The following is a 19,848-nucleotide window of genomic DNA, read 5'->3' as shown; positions in this document are numbered from 1 at the left end:
ATCTTTTTTATTTTTAAATAAATGTGTAAAGTTAATAACCAGCCATTCTTGATTGATTGATTTGTTAATTGCTAAAAAGATATGTGTACAACTGCCCAGCAGGAAAGGCTACATTTAAAAAAAATCATCTAGGTTGAGAACACAATAAAACATCAGGGACCATGTTGGAAATAAGTGTTTACACTTTTACATGCTATCCCTTGGATAATTTGTCTCTATATCCATGAATAAAGTCAACCAATCAAAAGGCTTATTTCCATTGTGGACTTTTTCTTAAACTAAAATAAAACCAGATATGGCATACAGCACATTAGCGCATTCCAAAAAATAAATGTAGTTTTTAAATGAATTTGGGCAAAGAATAATGCCCAAATATAAGAATAAACACTGTTTTATCTCTATGGGATATAGATGTGATAGAGATACACTGTTTATCTCTATAGGATATAGATGTGATAGAGATAGACAGTGTGTTTATCTCTATGGGATATATATGTGATAGAGATATATATCTATGGGATATAGATGTGATAGATATAGACAGTGTGTTTATCTCTATGGGCTATATATGTGATAGAGATATATCTCTATGGGCTATATATGTGATAGAGATATATCTCTATGGGATATAGATGTGATAGATATATATCTATGGGATATAGATGTGATAGTGTGTTTATCTTTATGGGATATAGATGTGATAGAGATAGATCTCTGTGGGTTATAGATGTGATAGAGATAGACAGTGTGTTTATCTTTATGGGATATAGATGTGATAGAGATAGACAGTGTTTATCTCTATGGGTTATAGATGTGATAGAGATATATATATGTGGGTTATAGATGTGATAGAGATATATATATGTGGGTTATAGATGTGATAGAGATATATCTCTATGGGATGTAAATGTGATAAGAGATAAACATGGCTTATTTATTTCCATTCTGGACTTTTCCTTACCCTGATATTAACCTAACCAATCATCACTCCTAAACCTAACCATCACTCATCATACCTTAACCCAACCAATCATCACTCTGCATGTCTAAACCTAACCTCATGCCTAAACCTTAGCATGTGAAAGTTTTTGTCATTGCTTTGTGGTAACTTGTATTATAGCTATATCTATTTTTTATATTCTTTGGCCAAATTCATTTACAAAACTAGAGTTATTTTGAATGTGCCAATTGCTGTATGCCATATCTGGTTTTATTTGGGGGGCGGGGGAGACTTCATTATAAAGTAACTTTGAAGTCAGGAAAATCAACTATTTTCTTAGCACCCCCACATATTGGTCTAGCCTCCCCCATGCACCCCCTTAGAAGAAATCCTGGAGCCGTGCCTGTAGCATTGGATATTACTGGATACAACATTTTGTTGGAAATGGATACTTTTGTGTGTAATACTATAACTAGAGAGGCTAGTTGCACAAGTCGAGTGTTTTCAAGCAGAAATGTGATGTACTGTACTGTGCCTTAGTACTTCTTACTGACCTTTTCTTTTTCCTTTTTTTAAATGAGCAGAGGGGGGAATACATGTCTGGTACCTTCAATTTAACATATCAGCCATTGAACTTAAAAATAAATGGCACTCGTTTTGCATTCAGAAATTCACTGCATTTCAACCTTTAACTTGTGTTACATGATATTGCAGGTAACAATGTGTGGTCATTGTCTTTATATTTTCATACAACTTCTTTTCTTACACCCGTCTCAGCATTTCTTTGGAAGTTTTCAAAAACTTGAGGAAAAGGTTGTTTGTACAAACTTTTGCATTTCACACGTTTCAAAATAAAAACCATTATTGGCTGCTAATTACAAATATCTACAGGGGTGACAGTCAACGATTAATCTATTTACAAAAAGATCATCTTTAATCAGTCCACTTCGTCTTTGACTGACTAGCGTCGTGCTGTTTAAATGGCCAGTGTAGGAGTTTCATGAGGACTACAGCAGAGCCACCACGTCCTCTCCGTACACGTGGCCCTCGCTCGTCATGGTCACCAGGTCGTGTGGCTGAGAGAGAACCACCACCGAGTCCGCAGAGCCTGGAAGGAACCCAAAACACCAAGGCAAGTTCAAACAGGAGCAACTACACGGTAACAAAAGGTGTCTTTGCAGTGAGATGGTCTGTCCTTGCTTTATACAGAGATGGAAGCTCAATGGACAGTTGGACACCTTGACATTTTTCATTTCACAGGACACTCGCTTGCATGGGAAGTGGGGGAAGTTCCCAGATTTGTCCTTGAGTTTCCGCAAGTTTGCACCTGGCGATGCTCCATGGTTTTAATGAAGAAAGCCAACAGGCCGTTTGAGCTGAATCGAAGGACAAGCATGGGAACTTTATCCAATATACAGGCTCGTTGACGTTCTGACAAATGGGGACACTTTTGCACAAGTTGAGTTTTGCATATGTTGTGAAAACTACCAGCCACTCATCCAGATACTGATCTAGCACGTTGGAAATATCCATCCCTGCATTATGTTACTATATTATTATTAGGGGTGGGGGGGGGGGGATCGATACACCATAGTATCGCGATATTTTGCCTGACAATATTGTATCGATATTTGGACGGCAAGTATCTATATTAAAAATTTTTTTTTATATATTGCAGGCCATGCCATGCCAGGCCACCGGGCATCTGCCCGAAGCGCCCGATGTTGCAGTCCGCGCCTGCAGTGGTGAATTGAGTCCAGAGAAGCTTAATAATGTAGCCTACATGTGGGACAAAAACGAAACAAAACAAATAAACACTGCATGTTTTACTTCCGGTGAGGTCAAGGAAAAGGTAGGAAAAGCAGTTAGACAATATATCGCAATATTCAATATATCGCAAATTACTAGCATATCGCAATATCACAATACTATCGTATCGTGACTCAAGTATCGTTTTAGTATCGTATCGTGGGCACCTGGTGATTCCCGCCCCTAATTATTATTGTGCTTTGATGTGGTATGTGTCTTCACACTCCTACCTGGAGCTCTCAGCATAGCGTGATGAAGATTCATGGGTTCTACTGTTGTTGTCATGGTGAGCATGCTGTCCGCAGCCTCCACGTCGGCCTCCAGCAGACTGCTGTGGGTCAGAGCCTCTCCTGTCAAACAGACCACACTTGAGTCAAGTTGCTGCACACAACATCACAGCTTTCCTGGACACCCTTGAGTTCTGCTCAAAAGGTCACAGTGGCAGTTTGGCTTACGACTATTCAACACAAAAGAAACGGGAAGTGGGACGATGCACAGCCGCTTAAAGGAGAATTTTGCTATTTTTCAACCTGGACCCTATTTTCATATTGTATTTGTTGTTCTGTGTTATTTTCATTTTCTCTGATTTTACAAAAGCCCAGGGGCCAAATGTATAAACCTGGGATACTCAACTTGCTTTGCCCGGGGGACACTTTTGCAAAAAATAATAGGAGGCCAGGGGCCAGTTAATAAACAAACATTAATATAATTCTTTCTGTAGTAGATTGTAGGTTTTTGGGATGTCAGCCGGAGTTTAGGTCTGACAATTTTGTGCACACAGGATAGCAAGCTGGCGGCGATATTTGACAATTTAGCCATTCAGCGAGTTCAGTCAATCTTTATTTCATGTTTTCATTGCGAATTAGATAATGGTCAGGGGGCTGCACGATAGTTAAGTGAGTTAAGTGATCCTTTATTTATCCCCTTGGGGAAATTCATCCTCTGCATTTGACCCATCCACTACTAGGAACCTTCCTAGAACTAGGAGCAGTGGGCAGCCACAGTGCAGCGCCCGGGGACCAACTCCAGTTCTTTTGCCAGTACCTTGGTCAGGGGCACTGACAGGAGTATTAACCCTAACCTACATGTATTTGATGGTGGGAGGAAACCGGAGCACCCATACCGCAGGCCACTTCTGGCCCCCGGGCCACAAGTTGAGTATCACTGGTATAAACCATGTGTAATGAATTTTGTGTACTTGGTACTGTATTCGATTCTTGTTCTTTACTGTTGTGGTTTCATTATATATGTATTTGCTAGCCTATAAATGTAGTAGCTTATATTGTTTGTCCTTTGGACAAGGAATTAGTATTCCAGATCCTCTCACAATTGCATAAAGGCTATTTAATTAAGTATAACCCCTCCCTAATTGTCTAGGAATGTGAGATGGCACCTGATCCTGATTGCCCCGCAGCACAGGGACAGGTCTCATTAGAACCCATGCTCTTCTAGCCTCATGTGATTGGCTGCATGATTCTCTGGCACCATATAGGTGTGACTTGTAATGTGTTCTGTATACCCTGAAGAAGGCAGCTTGCTGCCGAAACGTTGGTTTTCTTTTCTCTGTGTCCTCAATAAATATTGGCACTTTGACTATAGTGTGTGCGGCTACATCTTTGTCTCTCATGAGACAAAAAAACCTCAGTTTGTTCTCCCGTGGACCAGCACCACTACAAGGACTTGGTGTGCGTAGCACTCTTCTGCACAGTGATAAACCATGTGTACACACGAAAGGTGTGCTGCACCACTTTCCACACAGGTTTCCCCAATTCATAAAAATGGGCCGTGAGTATGTGCGTACTGGTACACGTCTCTCACACCATGCAAACTGTACGCAGTCTTCTGAGTCTGACTAGTCTAGTGTGATGTGGCAAAAAAGGATAACTAAGTGTGAATTTGGACGACATTTTATATTTCGAGCTTTTCTGGGCATACAGATATTAATATCTACACCTAAAATATACACAGTTTGATACATTTGGCCCCAGGCTCTTTGGGGAGGTGGGGCTAAATCAATCTGTTGTTTATCATTAGAAGTTTGGCAGTGTTTCCTCGGTGATGACTCAGCTGCGGTGCATCCCCACTGCTACAGTGCGAGATGAATGAAAATTCACTGTCTGGGTTTATTGTTTCAGCCACAAGGAATTTAAGTCAATATTATACAATTAGTCCATAAGTATCTCAACCAGAGAGATTTTCAGCCCCATAAGCAGCACTGAAATTGATGCACAGTATAGTGGCAGGGGTGAAGCCAGGTCCCTGAATTAAACTTCTCTTGTCTCACAGCTACAAAAGGAGATTTACCTCAACCTCCAAAACACGTATCCCGTCATTTTGTAAGGTGAAGGGAAGGAGGAAATTTGAGTCCGGTCAGGGAAGCTTCGTGAGGTGAATTTGAGTTATTGTTCTTATTTTATAATAGCTATTTTTCAGTCCTATTTGACTCCATCGAAAGAATCCTAACAAGCGTATCTGTGCGTTAGTGTTAATTATAGTTGCTCTGCTTTTTCAAAAATGTATCTTATGTGCAACTCTGCTCAAATTCATCTATTGGTCACGATGAATAAATAAGTTGAAGATTAAATTATTTAACCACAAATGGTCATGAAGAATTCAAGACGTACTCCTAAATGCAACTTTAACCATGCACATTTTAAAATGTACAAGGCCTGCTTACAGCTACATAAACCAAGGATTACCAGTTCTACCTGCCACTGTGTGCGCGTGCGTGTGTGTGCGTGTGCATGTGTGTGTGTGGTTGGGGGGGGGACCTGTTTCTCTGCTTTCACTAGTGAGTCCCTCCTCTCCATGTCTCTTCCTCATGTGGACGTTTCTGCTGCCAGACTGGGAGAAGGTCTTCCCACAGATCCCACATAGATGAGGCTTCTCACCTGGGAAATAAATGGCACAAACACACTTAAACCAGGGTTCCCACACATTTTCCATTTCAAAATGCCAGTCTTTTCCTTTTTCAGTCCATTTCTCAGACCAGAGTTGATGTCGGAGTACACAAGGACGTCACTCTGTGTTGAAAAGTGTTGTAAATGACACCTATGTCCACAACACAATTTGGAGGTTTTGGGGTTGAGCCTCAGCGAAAGCTTGGACTTTGAAGAACTTCCCAAGTGAAGACGGAAAAGCTCGGACAGAAATGACTCGACCTGGTGAGATTCAGTGGCTCACAGAGTTTGACAGCTGCATGACAGTTTTGAGGTTGTGGGTTTGAGCCTCGGTCAGTCAGAGAATTTTGAAAGTCGACACGCGGACCAGAGACTGAAAAGCTCAGAGAAGAACCTGTCTTAAGAAGTATGGCGCAGAGAGTTTGATGTATTTTCTATGAAGTGGGCTAGTCAAAGCCACAATATTTTTTGACCAAATACCTCAATATTGATATTGCAATGATATTGTAGGGATGGCTATTGCTGCTTTCACAAAATATTATAAAACAGGTAGTACAATTAACACCAAACCCTTAACCCAGATAAGTTCAATGCACAGCATTTTATTATGATAATGGGCTTTAGAGACTGCTGGATTATTGTATAATTGCTGCAGATATTAGTCGTGGATGTCTGGATTTGGTACAGTTAATAAGGCACTTGGGACAGAGCTGCTGGCAGGCTGTGACGTACAGGCGTAGAGGCAGCTCTGTCTAGGAGCGTGCAGCGTTCAGTCAAAGATGATGGGATTCAAGCAAGACGGCCCAACTTCAACTCACTTCCTGTCATTTTGTCACGTGGGTTTTGCCCATGGTTTTCCACGGACACGCCCACTTAGGAGACTTCCAGCAGGTCTGAGTCAATGGTTGACCACGGCCATTTAGGAGACCTGCTGCTACCATTTGCTAGAATTGGCGGAGCCTGCGGTGACCCATCTATAGTAATATAATATCTATGGTTCAGTTGCGTGCCATACGTCTGGTCTACTTCTTTAGGCGACATTAAGCTGGCTCTGGCCCGCGCTCTGTCTCACAGTGCTAAACGTTTTGCCTGCACCAAATGCCATGAAAAACACTGCTTGTATGATAATTTTTTATTTATTTTTAATTCTGAAATCTATATTTTAGAAAACAGAATGGGGCAAGAGTCTGGAAACAAAAAAAAACCCATACTCTTTTCTTTCCCCCATACTTCATCAAGACCAGGAAATGAGTCAAATTTAATTCCATACTTTTCCGTATGGCGTCGGAAACCCGGATGAACAAGAGGAGACACCCTTTCTTGTGATCGCGTGTGAACAGATATGAGACACACAACATATCATAGCGCACACAGAAACTCCTCAGCTGTCCAGCTTGAAGTGTGTCCCACTCACCAGAGTGAACAAGCATGTGCTTTCGTAGACTGGAGTATTCTGCAAAGGATCGCCCACAGCCATCTGCTTCACACAGAAAAGGCTTCTCACCTAGAAGCAACCGCCCACAAAACACACACACACACACACACACACACACACACACACACACACACACACACACACACACACACACACACACACACACACAGGTGAATACACATTACCCACATGCACACAATTCTGTTTCACTCCACAACACAAGGTAAGCCTCTTAAATAAAGCCTCTGATCTGCATGTTTTCGAATGCACCAATTGTTTTCGATGGCCCAGTGCACTCTGAAAGCATCAAGTGACACGCTGCCAAACCAGGCTAATGCATCAGATGCACACGCGGTTACATTTCAGAGCATTTTGGAGATTTTTGTTATGAGGTTCTTGGATCCGTGGTGACAACTAGGGCTGTCAAAATTGCCCCAAAATCATATAATCATATTCGAATACTCCCTCTAAACAAAACACATTTGTTTGAATATATTCGAATACAAAAATATATACATACAAAAAATAAAAAAATAAAATATATATATATATATATATTATTTTTTTTATTTTATTTTTTTGTGGCAAGGCAAACCAATTCAACCAGAGAACTTGTATTTGAACTTTTTCCCCCCAACATAAACATTGTTTTTTTCCCCATATTTCTTCAGTCAGTACTAATACAGTAGTAGCCTACATTTTTGTAGACGTATGTTTTTATGTTGCCCTCTTGGCCAGGTTTTTTACCTGGTTAAATGTATTAAAAAATAAAATAAAAAATAAACAAAAATAAACAAAAAGTTGAATATTAAGTTTGATATTTGAAGATTCTTTACATTTTTATATTCGAATATAGAATATTCTTTTTGACAGCCCTAGTGACGACTGACCGACTCGGAGGCCAAAGGATTGAACTGTAATAGCGTTACTGTGAACAGAGTTCTCCCAGACGTATGGACAAAATATGAACACTATATATATCTAATAGTGTCGCTGCTCTACTAACTGCTCTCTAGATACGAGAAGTAGACTGTGAAGAAGCAGGCCATGAAGAATCTTTGTCACCCTAAATAAAATATGACACACGGAGCTGCGCCGGTGCTGCTGACGCTTCCATTCTACCGGCCTTGAGTGCGCCAAGGAATCGTCAAAACGGAGCGAGTCAATTACTGCTTCCCAGCGTGACGCAGCCCAACATCTCTCCTCCTGCTCCCCCCACCTGTGTGCGTGCGTCTGTGGTTCTTCAAGTTTCCGGCAGTGGTGAACTTCTTGCCACAGTTCTTCTCCTTGCAGATGAAGGGCTTGTCGCCGTTGTGCGTCCTCATGTGAACCTGCAGTCTCTGCAGCACGTAGAAGCTCTTCCCGCAGCCCTCGGCGCCGCACCTGAACGTGCGGTCGTTCCTGGGAGGCCGAGATAAACACAGAACTCTCAGCGTCTCTCCTGTGTGTGCATTCGAGGTTCATTAGCTGCAGCCCCCGCCACAAATGTACTTCCCCAAAGTGCTATTTATAGAGCCTTTTGGTCTGGTCTGCTGCCACCACAAATAACAACCAGTGGGGAAAGTTCACAGCTGAGCAGTGGAACTGCCAAACACATCCTCAGCTTAGCAGGCACACACACCCTGCAGGGTTTATTATCTCATCTATATGTCGGGACACATGTTATTGATCGCTGATATTTGCATTATTAATGGTGCACCTAATATTAATTCTTCAACAAGATACATTATTGATCTTTTTGCGCAGTGAATCAGTGGTAGTGATACGACGTCTTGCTCAAGGACATTCAGCAGACAGCAGCATAATCCAGCTCCTACAGTCGCTATGCCACACTGCTGTCCCACTGTTTTTACATTTACATATACTTTATAATAATCAGGGAAGAAATGTCTCTCGCTCTTTTTTTTTAATGGTTGAAGCTATGCACATGAAATGGAAGAAAGTGGATATGGTAATCATGTAATTTCCTTGAGGACATAATTATTTTGTGTGTGTGTGTGTGTGTGTGTGTGTGTTACTCCTGATATCGAACTGTGTGTGTGTGTGTGTGTGTGTGTGTGTGTGTGTGTGTGTGTGTGTGTGACTGACATACATCATCTGATTTCATTATTAGTGTTTATGTACTTTGTATCCATGTCGACATAAATAAACCATTTAAATGTGTGTTACCCCTTCGTGTTTACAGGTAATATACCAGGGATCAGCCGAGCAGCATTTTGGTAAACAAACCGCGTCACTGGGTGGCAACGGCAATGGAACCCTGTGGAGCGTGAGCTTTGGGAGGTTTGAGTGTCTGACTCTAGCCGGCTGACTCTGTTTAAAAATTTTTTAAACTGCGACAGTTCACACAACTTTAACACGACGTGCATATTATACATCAAACTCTTGAGCTACCTCTGCTCTCACTCAGAATGTCAAAATATAAGCGATGTGATGTATAGTTTTTGAGATATTAACGTTTGTTTGCCACAACGCATAGGAATAACTGCCACAGGGTTCCCGCATTTCTGCGTGGCAAGTGACGTCACGCTGATTCGTCCTATAGACTTTGAATTTTCAATCAGATATGTACTGTCTGTGTCTGTGTCTGAACATGTGATAACTGTAGCTACAGTGTGTTCTGATCTGCATACTAGAGGCAGGGAAACAGACTTGGTCCACAGTCGTTTTAAAACCCTGATGGGGAAGAACAGCTTCCTTTACAGTGCAGCTGTTCAGTGGAACCTTTTACCCAAGGAAATTAAAGTAAGTACCTCCTTGAGTGGTTTTAAGAGGACCTTAAAGAGATTGCTCCAGACTGTTGATTAATTTTATTATTTTATTCGTTTTATAGTTGTTTATATATATATATATATATATTTTTTTTTTACTGATTTGTTCACACCCCTGCTGCTATGTTTCTTTTAATCTTGTATTAATTTCTTTTAATGCAAGTTATCGGAACTGCACTCGCTTTACCCACTGCTGCTGCATTGTATTTCTGTTTTAATCAGTGTTCTATGTTTTGTTATTAACAATTAGTTTTTTATTACATATGGGGACCACAATGGAAATAAGCCCTAGGGCTTTGTTGTGTTTTTATCCTCGGTGATTTCCTGTGATGTTTGCTATTAACTTATATGTTTGATATTTGGTACTTGTCCACTTCTCCTTGTTCTTTTGTAATCACCAAATAAATTCATTCATTCATTCAAAGGGAGTGCATACTGCACTAGCCTGTAAACTTGGTGTTATTTTTCAGGCTGGTCAAGTCGAAAAAACGATCCACACACTAGCCAGAGTTTGAACGGGATCCCAGGGGCGACGCTTTGTAGATAGCAGCCAAGTGAACACCCGCCAGAATTCGAGCGATTTCCAGCGGAGACAGTTTTTAGATGGCAGCCCAAAGACCACTGAGTTCCACTGCTGTGTGCAAACGACGGCCCCCTCACCTGTGTGTTTTGAGATGGTATTTGAGATGCGCGGGCCAGGTGAAGGTCCGGCAGCAGCCCTCAAAGGAACAGCGCAGGATCTGCTTGGAGAGCGCGTGGCCCGGGCGAGCCACCTCTCGCTTTTCCCCGTCTGATGTGAAAGTGTGCGTGTGGTCACCTAGGAAACCGGGAGAGGAGAGTGAGCGAGAGAGAGAGAGGAGGAGAAGAAGAATCCAGCAGCTCCAGGTGGCGTGGCTGTGGCTGCAGAAACGCTCATCGTCAGGGGTTGAGACCTGCTGAAGTGCGAGAACATGGAGAAAACAACAACCCAGCCAGCGCTGAACGCAATTCACTCTCTTTACCCTGCCAACGACTCCATGCTACCAATGCATTTATCACTTCCAACTGTGCTTATGGCGTGTCAGTAGCTATGCATCTATTACTGCTGAAGGCAATGTGTATCAACGAATGAAAGGTAATGGCAGAGCAATTCTGCTCGTTATGCTAGTTTAGATCGATACCCAACTTTTTTATGCCACGCTGAAACAACCCAGTTATATTGTGCTGCAGTCATCTTAATACACAATGCACCAAGTTGCTAAGAATTATAAGACCATTTCTGACTGTTACACTAGCTTGAGGTTTATTATATTATATTATTATATTCCACTGTGCGGTTAATAAGGCAATATCTTCTGCCTGATGCTTATGCAAGACGCTGCATTTTGGGTCTTGGGAGATCGTGTCAAAAAAAGCGATGGAGAATCCTGAGGTGCTGATAGTTTTTTCAGCAATATACAACATGCATATTTTGAATCATGGGTAGGATTAGTTATGTACACTTGGGATCAGAGAGAAAGTCCACCACAAACGCAGTTTCTCTCTGCAAAATGCTTTGGCATGTATCCAATTGCCTTCCTTGTCAGAGTCTATAGCTGACTTAAGTTATTTTGCACCAGATTTTTTTATTTAATTTTTTTTATTTTGCCTCAGATTTATTTGTTTATGTGAAACGGAAAATGCCACGAGTGAAAAACAACAACAAATAAAAATGTCACTGCACTGTCCAAAGCATTTTGCAATTCGTGTGTAAATCACCTCTTAAAAAGGATCACCGGCTTTGTGCTTGTACTGATTAAGTCAAAGTGACATTACTGTTATTGACACTTGCAGCCCTGGCATCCTGGCTGGCCTTGGCGTCCCTGGCAAGCTGCGCCCGCGTGGCTGCGATCAGGCTGTCGTGCGCCAGCTCCTGCACCCGCAGATACCATGGAGCGCTGCCATCGATCCCGTAGTCCCCCGATGACACCCCCTCGTCGTCCTCCTCCCCGGTTCCGTCTGCGGCGAAGATCAGGGACTCTGAGGAGGCGGTGATGCCTGGGATGAGCAGCAGGTCGAGAACGGCACAAAGAGGATCACTGTCAGACAAGAAAAACGCCAAACACTGCAATATTGTGCGAGCTCGCCAATGCCTCAGCTCCTCTAGGTTAAGCCCCGAGATTTGTTATAGTCCTACTACAGTGTCTCTCTCAGCATTCTGGGTTTAAGATGTCGCTGAACAGACACAGAAAAGGGGGGCGCGCACGCACGCACACGCACACGCACACACACACACACACACACACACACACACACACACACACACACACACACACACACACACACACACACAACAGAAAGTGACTTTCTCCCGGAAAGTCCTGTATGTCCTCAGCGATGTTCATTCATAGTCAGACAGAGAGCAGTCTGGGAACTAAGAGCAGACAGGGGCGAGGTTACGCCAGTGCCCAAAAATGTATTTGTTGGCTCTGCTGCCAAGGGTGAGTATTGAGTAAACCAAAAACAATTGCCTGCCAATAATCTTTTTTACCAGCCAAAAGGATTCATGTACATTTTCATACAAATATGTCACCCCTGGCCCATTTTCAATGTAATTTTGCGCATTGTATATTGGGTACTGTGCAAATTCAAAACACAGGATACAGAGACAGTGAAGCACCGCTCACTCTCTTAGAATAATGGATCAAGCCTCACCATGTGGTGCAATGTTATGTTTCCACTAACGTTAGGCTGCTTATATTAACCATCCAGACAGGAAAGCAACAGGAGGAAAAGCTATCACACGTTTATAGACGCTTTCAACTCGACAACATAAACATACTCAATTGCCCCCAGCTAGCTTACTTCCTGTTGCAGTGTTGTGCTAGCACAATAACTGACAGGACATAAGCTAGGTTCCAAACTGTTGCCTACTGTAGCCACACAATTCCATGAAAACCGTCTATAGGGCGGGCTACCCCATAATGTAGGGCGAGCCTAACAGGCAGCCAATCAGGGGCCTGTTTGATACAAAGCCATAGTTTAGCGGTGATTTGATTTCACATAGTGTGTGTGATGGTTAGCGAGTAGGGATGCACCGATATGAAAATTTTGGCCGATGCCGATAACCGATATTAACATTGCTGTTATGGTCGATAACCGATATTTACCGATGTCGATATGATCTGTATAAAACCACATTTTTATGATCATCACATTTTGTACATACTGAAAAACACATGTTAACACTGAATTTGAAAAAGTTATGCATTTCTTTATTTGCAAAGCCTTTGGAAAAGCCCATAAATCATAGATTTACTGCATTATTTCATATCAATGTGAAGAATTTGGCTGATAATGATAACCGATATTAACATTGCAACATCTGACCGATACCGATATGACCGATATGTTAAAAAATGTCCAACATCGGCCGATACCGATATGATTGCCGATATATCGTGCATCCCTATTAGCGAGCACAGTGTGATGACAGGCAAAGACACAAGACTGTATACGACAGAGCGATTCAAATGTTACCGTCTCAAAAGTTCAACAGGCCAGTGTGGTGCCACTGTGTGGTGGGTGACACTCACTGCGTTCACATGGACGCGAGTATCCTGGTAATGAGGCTTATCCTGGTTTTGATCATATTCGGGATATGGCGTTTACATGGAACACAGAGAAATCTGGTTATTCATCATCATCATGTTCCATCAAGTCGCTTGCGACCCATGGTGAGTCTATAGATTTCCGTCCTCCAACTGTCTCTCTCCTGTATTCGATGTTTCAATCTTCCCAGGTCCTCTCCCGTCACTTCTTTTATGGTGTCAATCGTCTTGCTTTTGGTCTTCCTCTACCCCGACTTCCTTCAATCTTTCCCAGCATAATATCCTTCTCCATCCTACCTCCTGATCTCATGATATGTCCAAAATATCCAAGTTTCTGCTTCTGGATGGTTGCTTCCAGAGACATTTCTGGTTTTATTTGCTCAGTCACTGACTTGTTGGTCCGTTTTGCTGTCCATGGTATTTTTAGGACCCGTCGCCAACACCGCAGCTCAAACGCATCTATCTTTTTCCTTTCCCCCTTCCGCACAGTCCACGTTTCGCTGCCATACGTCACTACTGGAAACACCAGTGTTTTGACCAGTCTAAGTTTTGTATTGACAGATACATCTGGCTCTTTCCACACTCTGTTCAGATTGGTCAGTGTGGTTCTTCCCATGCCCAGTCTCTTCTTTGATCTCCCTTTCACACCCTCCTTCTCTGTCAAATGTCACTCCTAGATAGTTGAAATTGTCAACAATCTCAACCACCTCATCATCAAGCCTGAATTCGCTCAGCTTGTCTGTAGTCATTATTTTGGTCTTTTTCAGGTTCAGCTGCAGTCCCAGAAGGGCACTCTGTACTTTCACCTTCTTTAATATTCTCTTTAGGTCCTCTCTAAACTGCCAAGTACTTAATTCTTTCATCACCAAAAAGCAAAACTCGGTTTCCTCATCGCCGCAATGTTTGTACTTTTGCCTCACTTGGCTGAAGCCGCGCCAGCGCAGGTATTCGGGAGCAGTCAGAAACAAGGATAAGATGTATACATGCAACAGTATCCTGGTTTCTATCGGAGTACTCCAGCTAGCACAATCGGGTTTCTCAAAACCGGGATAAGGGCTTATCCGGGTTTCTCGGGATATGATGTTTACACGCGCAAACACGAAAACAGGATACACCAAAACCCCGATAATAACCGGGATACTCATGTCCATGTAAATGCCGTCACTTATTGTTGTATCCATCAAAGACGATTTGACTGAAAATGTTGGCACCTGATGGGGGTGCATTTCATTTCAGACTCGGGGTGTAACTGTGGACAGTTGAGGGCCAGTGCTTTGGTGCCCCTTTACCTTTTGCGAGGTTCAGCAGGACGTAGGAGGTGCTGTCTGACTGCTGTAGTTCGTGCAGGATGGGTGGGGGGCTGGGGGAGACCCGCGGGTGGGAGTGTGTCTGGACCACTAGAGGACTTCGCTCTGAAGCGCCCCCAAAGTCTGACAGGGAGGGAGAACTCTCAGGCTCATTGCTGAGGCCGCCATCTGAGGAGCAGAACAGAGGCTGTTTAGCTGCTTGTAACAATAAACATTATGTGCAATTTCCCAAAATAATCAGAATGCGGTTTACTCTATTAACCTTGGTGGCATTGGTGCAGACATACAGTATGGTACAGGGTAGGGCTGGGTGATATGGTTGAAATCAATATCACGATAGTCATAAGTGGTTTCTTTTTTTTTAAATAAATATTGACATTGCAAATGTGGCTCATGTATGCAGAATACATGTTAAAAACTCAAATTAAAGCACACCCCGTTGAATCAAATGGTAATGCTGAGTGATATCAAAACTGACATTTTCAATCATTTCCCTTAAAAATGTTTCATACCTTATTTGGTCAGAGATTTTGAATGAAATGTGCTCGTAATATCAATTTAGAAATCAAAAACTTGAGACCCCTTGAGATGAATCATCTAGTTTTCGAGGAGATCCTAGAAACTGCAGGGTCATGTCACGCCCACTGAGTGGCAGCAAGACTGAGCTTAAAAGCAGTAATCAGCCTAGATAACTGGCACCTGCTGCTCAGGGAGAAACCTGCTGAATGTTTTGCCACTCAGTCCCGATTGAGGGGGCGTGTTCCGGTGGGAAAGTGACCTCTGTGCATACCTTCTATAACAACAAAAGAAATTTGCAGGTACACATAAGGCTCTTTCATACACAGATCGCGGAAAAATTGCCGTTTAGGAGTCCCGTAAAGCCAGCCGCCTCGCCACAGAAATTGCTTTCACACGAGCCAAGCAGCACGGCCACATTACCGTGCTGCTCTGTACTTTCAGGTGAAATCCCCTGCTCCCGCATTGAAAGGCGAGCGGAGGGATTTCCTGCTCCTCCTAGCCCAAATTAATATTTTCATAGGTTAGTGTAGCCTAGGCTACTGTATGATGAACAAATTAATTAAACAAGACTTCCCTCCTAGTCCGCTGAGCAGGGAGGATAGGTGCACTCGCATGGTGGGCGGGCAGATCGATATGGTGTCCTACTAAAATTGGAACGATACACGACCGCGGACGCCCGCATATCAAACAGCTGCAGTCTGCATAACGTTCGTCGGGGGAATAGTATAGGCTATAAATGCACATGACTACTTAACGTTAACTAATGTCAACATCGTTTGAGCATAAAGCCTAACCGCACGGAGCATTCCTCCTGGCGTCCCTGCAGTCATGATTGTATAGGCTACTTTTTTTACTTTCACTACTGCACTTTCTTGATCACATGAGGTGATTTCCCCTGTCATTTTTGTATGAATGAGCAGACCTTTCACACCTTTTCCGGCTCGCTGCGACAACCTTTCAAGTGGAGGCGGGTTGCCAGGTAACCCGGCGCTGTTACTACGTCCCGTCGCGGGACAAAAGGCGTAAAACAATTGTCCACCAAAGCGCATTCACGACTTTCACATCGGAGGCGCTAATCCTATTTTCCGTGCATCTTTCGGCTTTCAAGGCCGGTGTGAAAGAGCCTATTGACACGTACAAATACAACACCCACACACTGAAAGATGACCAACGATAATATTGAATTATCGCCATGCCCTGGTACCAGCCAGGAAAACATGTCCACATACAGTGTGAGAGATATAATAGACAATATTATACTATACATAGCACTCTACATACTACATTCAATATCTATAAGTAGTTGTATCTGCACCATCAAATCTCCATTCAGTCCTTCCCCTACCCCGCCACCAAAAAAAATATCTAAATATGTTTATTTATGGTGTGCTTAATTTATGTGCACCAGTTTCCTTTCAGCTCAGTGTTAGAGTCTCTACTGTGTTTTGCTGTCGTGCTAGTTTCTCTCCTCTCTGCACTTCATGAAAGGCAGACAAGTGAGCTGAAGGTAGCAACATACATAGCACGACACACATCCATTAGTTCTGTTGATCTGTGTTTTAATTGGACCCCCCCCCCATATATGCTTCAATGATCAGAAATTCTGATGTGTGAAACTATATTCTGAATATAGTTGCATGCTGGTTTTTGTTTGTTACATCAGGCAAGGGAGAAAAAAACAACAGCTGTCAACTATTTTGTCCACAACATGCTGAAAATATAGTCACTATTATTCACTTGACCCACGCTAGTATTTCCCCCTCATAATGGACAGAAGGTGGCTGCAAAAGCGGCTGCTGACCTGTCAGCTCCAGCGGGGCGCACAGTGAGCTCTCAGTCGGGGCCAGCAGAGGCAGGCAGGAGTGTTTGGACTCGGAGTCCTCCAAACCCTGGACCAGGGGGATGGACGCGTTCTGCACAAACTGCACCAGCAGCTGATGGGACGAATGGAGACAAGAGTGAGAGGACAATACCAGGGAAGTAAGACACCGCATGTCTGAAATGAATATGAAGCTTGTGACTTATGTTATCAGCCAAGGCACATAGCGTAACAGTGTTGTGCCTCAACAATAAGGAGGTTACCTCAGGTTTGGAGTCAAGCTCATCAGAAAGCATGGGTCACACTTTGTGAAGTCTGTAGAATAAGAAGATGAGCAACTGTGATCAGACTGAACAATCCTCAGCACTTCTAAAGTGATCAACTTGGGCAAAGGTCACACAAGTTATCAAACCGACACTTACTCAAAATGGACTTGCTTGTGAGATTCTCAGTTGTTTTGTGCACGAGTCATCTCTTACTCTAAAGTGTAACCATCACACGACATCTAGGGTCAAACAAAACGGGACAAAACCATGAAGTCCAAAAGTAAACGCAAACGTCTAGTAGCCTTTGCTAGCTAACATTGCTAGCTGATACAAATGTACTAACTAAAGCTAACTTACTGGCCGAAAATTGGCCGACCAAGCAATGCAACTAACGTTATGCAATTCAAGATTGACAATAATGTCAGTATTTTATCACCATCCTCCGTATACATACATAGCTGTAGAGACAATGGATGAAAATCCGTCTTGTTACTTAGCTAGCTACTAGCTAGCTTAGCTACCAAACTAGCCGGCGAGTTTGTTGTTGTTGATGGCAGCTGGCTGGCCAGCTAACGTTAGCTAGCTAACCAGCCAGATGTTACCGTAGATAACCGCTATCAAACACAATAACGTTGGTCGCTGAAACGACACTACGGATCCGAGTCCCATTGTCTATCTAGTTATATCACCAATGAAATGTTAAATCAATGCATTTACCTTCTAGTTAGTGGATTTAGACCAATGTGGATTATGACAAAACCAAAACATCGCAGCGGGGTTGTTCTACGGGCACCGTGATGGAACAAAATGTGAACACTTCCGCGTTTAGTACAGTCAATTAGCTGTCATGAGTTCCATCTAGTGGTGAAAGACTTAACTACAGTGGACAATATGTTTGCAGCGACCAGTGTCGACACAAACTTAATGGGTGAATAGATTCGTATATGTGCACAATAAGTAATATATATTCATTATAATATATGTATATATAAATTAATATGTTTGATAATATAATTAATATATATTTATGTGTCTGTCTGGTTGATTAATAAGCCATAATATTCCACAGGAAAATGAATATTTACATTTACAATTGATTGCTGTATATCAATAAAAGCGTGGAAAATGAAGACAGAAACACTTGTGTTTATATTTTTCTTCTCTGAAAAATCGAATGCTTTCTGGATCCATGTAGGCTAAAACGTCGACTTGAATGAACTGTCTTTAGTCAACGCTGCCATTAACATCCGACTATAAAACTGAGGTGTGTAATAACATCCAACCACACAGACATGTTCTTTGGAAGGACATTTATTATACAAGCGATGACTCACTAGAAATGTACAAAGAGTGCCTCAGAGCACCTCACACCAAACCCTCTTGTGTCCATCTTACTTTGATGATCTTTGATTGGCAGCTGAGGTGTCCCATTATTCACAAGCACATCTTCTCAGAGGTTTGCCATCTGCACATGTAACAATCATCTTTGTATCTTTGTAAATCTGCCAAGTAGAATGAGAATTTGAACAGCTACCGTGTTATTTTACCAGCCTACAGCTTTTAGAATAGAAAAGGCTGATTCCACTATAGTTCCACTGACAGGCTTATCAGCCACAAGCAAAAAAGTTAAACAGTTGGCTGGTTGCTACTGTTAATTTCAAAACCTGTTTGCCATCATATACCTCACAAAATTCAGAATTTAAAGAATATCATTAAAAACAAACATGTTTGGGTTAAATAATGATCCTCTTGTGCACTACTAAAAACACTGATAATAAAAAAGAATAAGAATTAAAAAAAAGAATTGCAATCCTCACATTTCAACATCTTTCAAATGAAAAACAGCTGCCAACATTTAAATAAGTGACTCCAGTGTGCCATAAGTTTACCATTGTCCTACTAGCAAAGGCAGTTCATATTCACCTGTGTCACCGACAGCTATACAAGCAGGTTTAATCTTTCACAATGAATGACAATGTATATAGTTCACACCTTAAAATGCCTGTCCTTAATCCAATTAAGTTGTTGCTCTGAATTACAGTAATTACTGAACAGGTAGTGGTCACACGATCATATTACAAGTACAGTTACAGTCCAGCAAGAAATTAAGTACTCCAGTTGCAACAGAGGCTATGGTTAAATTCAGTTCAGTTGCTCAACTCTTTAGCAAAAAAACAAAAACACACAAACTCAATAAATAGTAACTTGAATTCATATGGATAAGATCAAAGGAACATTATCTGTCACTATAATGATATGGATCCATGTAAACAAAGCCTTGTTTTAGGTTACAATGAGTTTATTGCAGCTACTGTCTAATAACAAGCAGATAGTACATGTGTTGTCCTACACCAGTGATGTGTAGATCCACCCTTGGGTCAGTCCCATTCATTGTCAACGCTGCCCCCTAGCGGCACAAAGTCAGCGGTACAGTGTGACTAACGGACGGACCGATCCAAATGATGGTTTCAGCCAAACGGCAGACGAGGAAAGCTATCGACTGTTGAGATGGG

General features: G+C 42.3%; 1 protein-coding gene across 3 annotated transcripts; it reads right to left on the bottom strand.

Moving 5' to 3' along the window:
• Positions 1-26: 26 nt before the first annotated feature.
• On the bottom strand, positions 27-18,123 carry znf410 (zinc finger protein 410). Of its 3 annotated transcripts, none has more exons than XM_083643626.1 (12): positions 18,053-18,123; positions 17,492-17,574; positions 17,333-17,384; positions 17,052-17,184; positions 14,714-14,899; positions 11,650-11,871; positions 10,516-10,672; positions 8,304-8,485; positions 7,064-7,153; positions 5,521-5,640; positions 2,980-3,099; positions 27-2,048 (listed from the first exon to the last, which is right to left on the bottom strand). In XM_083643626.1, the coding sequence occupies exons 3-12, from the start codon at positions 17,363-17,365 to the stop codon at positions 1,948-1,950; spliced, it is 1,344 nt and encodes a 447-aa protein (XP_083499752.1). In that variant the 5' UTR covers positions 17,366-17,384; positions 17,492-17,574; positions 18,053-18,123; the 3' UTR covers positions 27-1,947. The 3 variants fall into 3 exon arrangements, with proteins under 3 accessions (XP_083499752.1, XP_083499754.1, XP_083499753.1); XM_083643628.1 differs by having other exon boundaries at positions 7,064-7,126; XM_083643627.1 differs by lacking the exon at positions 17,492-17,574.
• Positions 18,124-19,848: the final 1,725 nt, after the last annotated feature.

The sequence above is a fragment of the Poromitra crassiceps genome, assembly GCF_964638095.1.
Source record: "Poromitra crassiceps genome assembly, chromosome: 9".
Classification (NCBI taxonomy): domain Eukaryota; kingdom Metazoa; phylum Chordata; class Actinopteri; order Beryciformes; family Melamphaidae; genus Poromitra; species Poromitra crassiceps.
The sequence above is the reverse complement of the archived record's forward strand: the minus strand, read 5'-3'. Positions and strand labels throughout refer to the sequence as shown.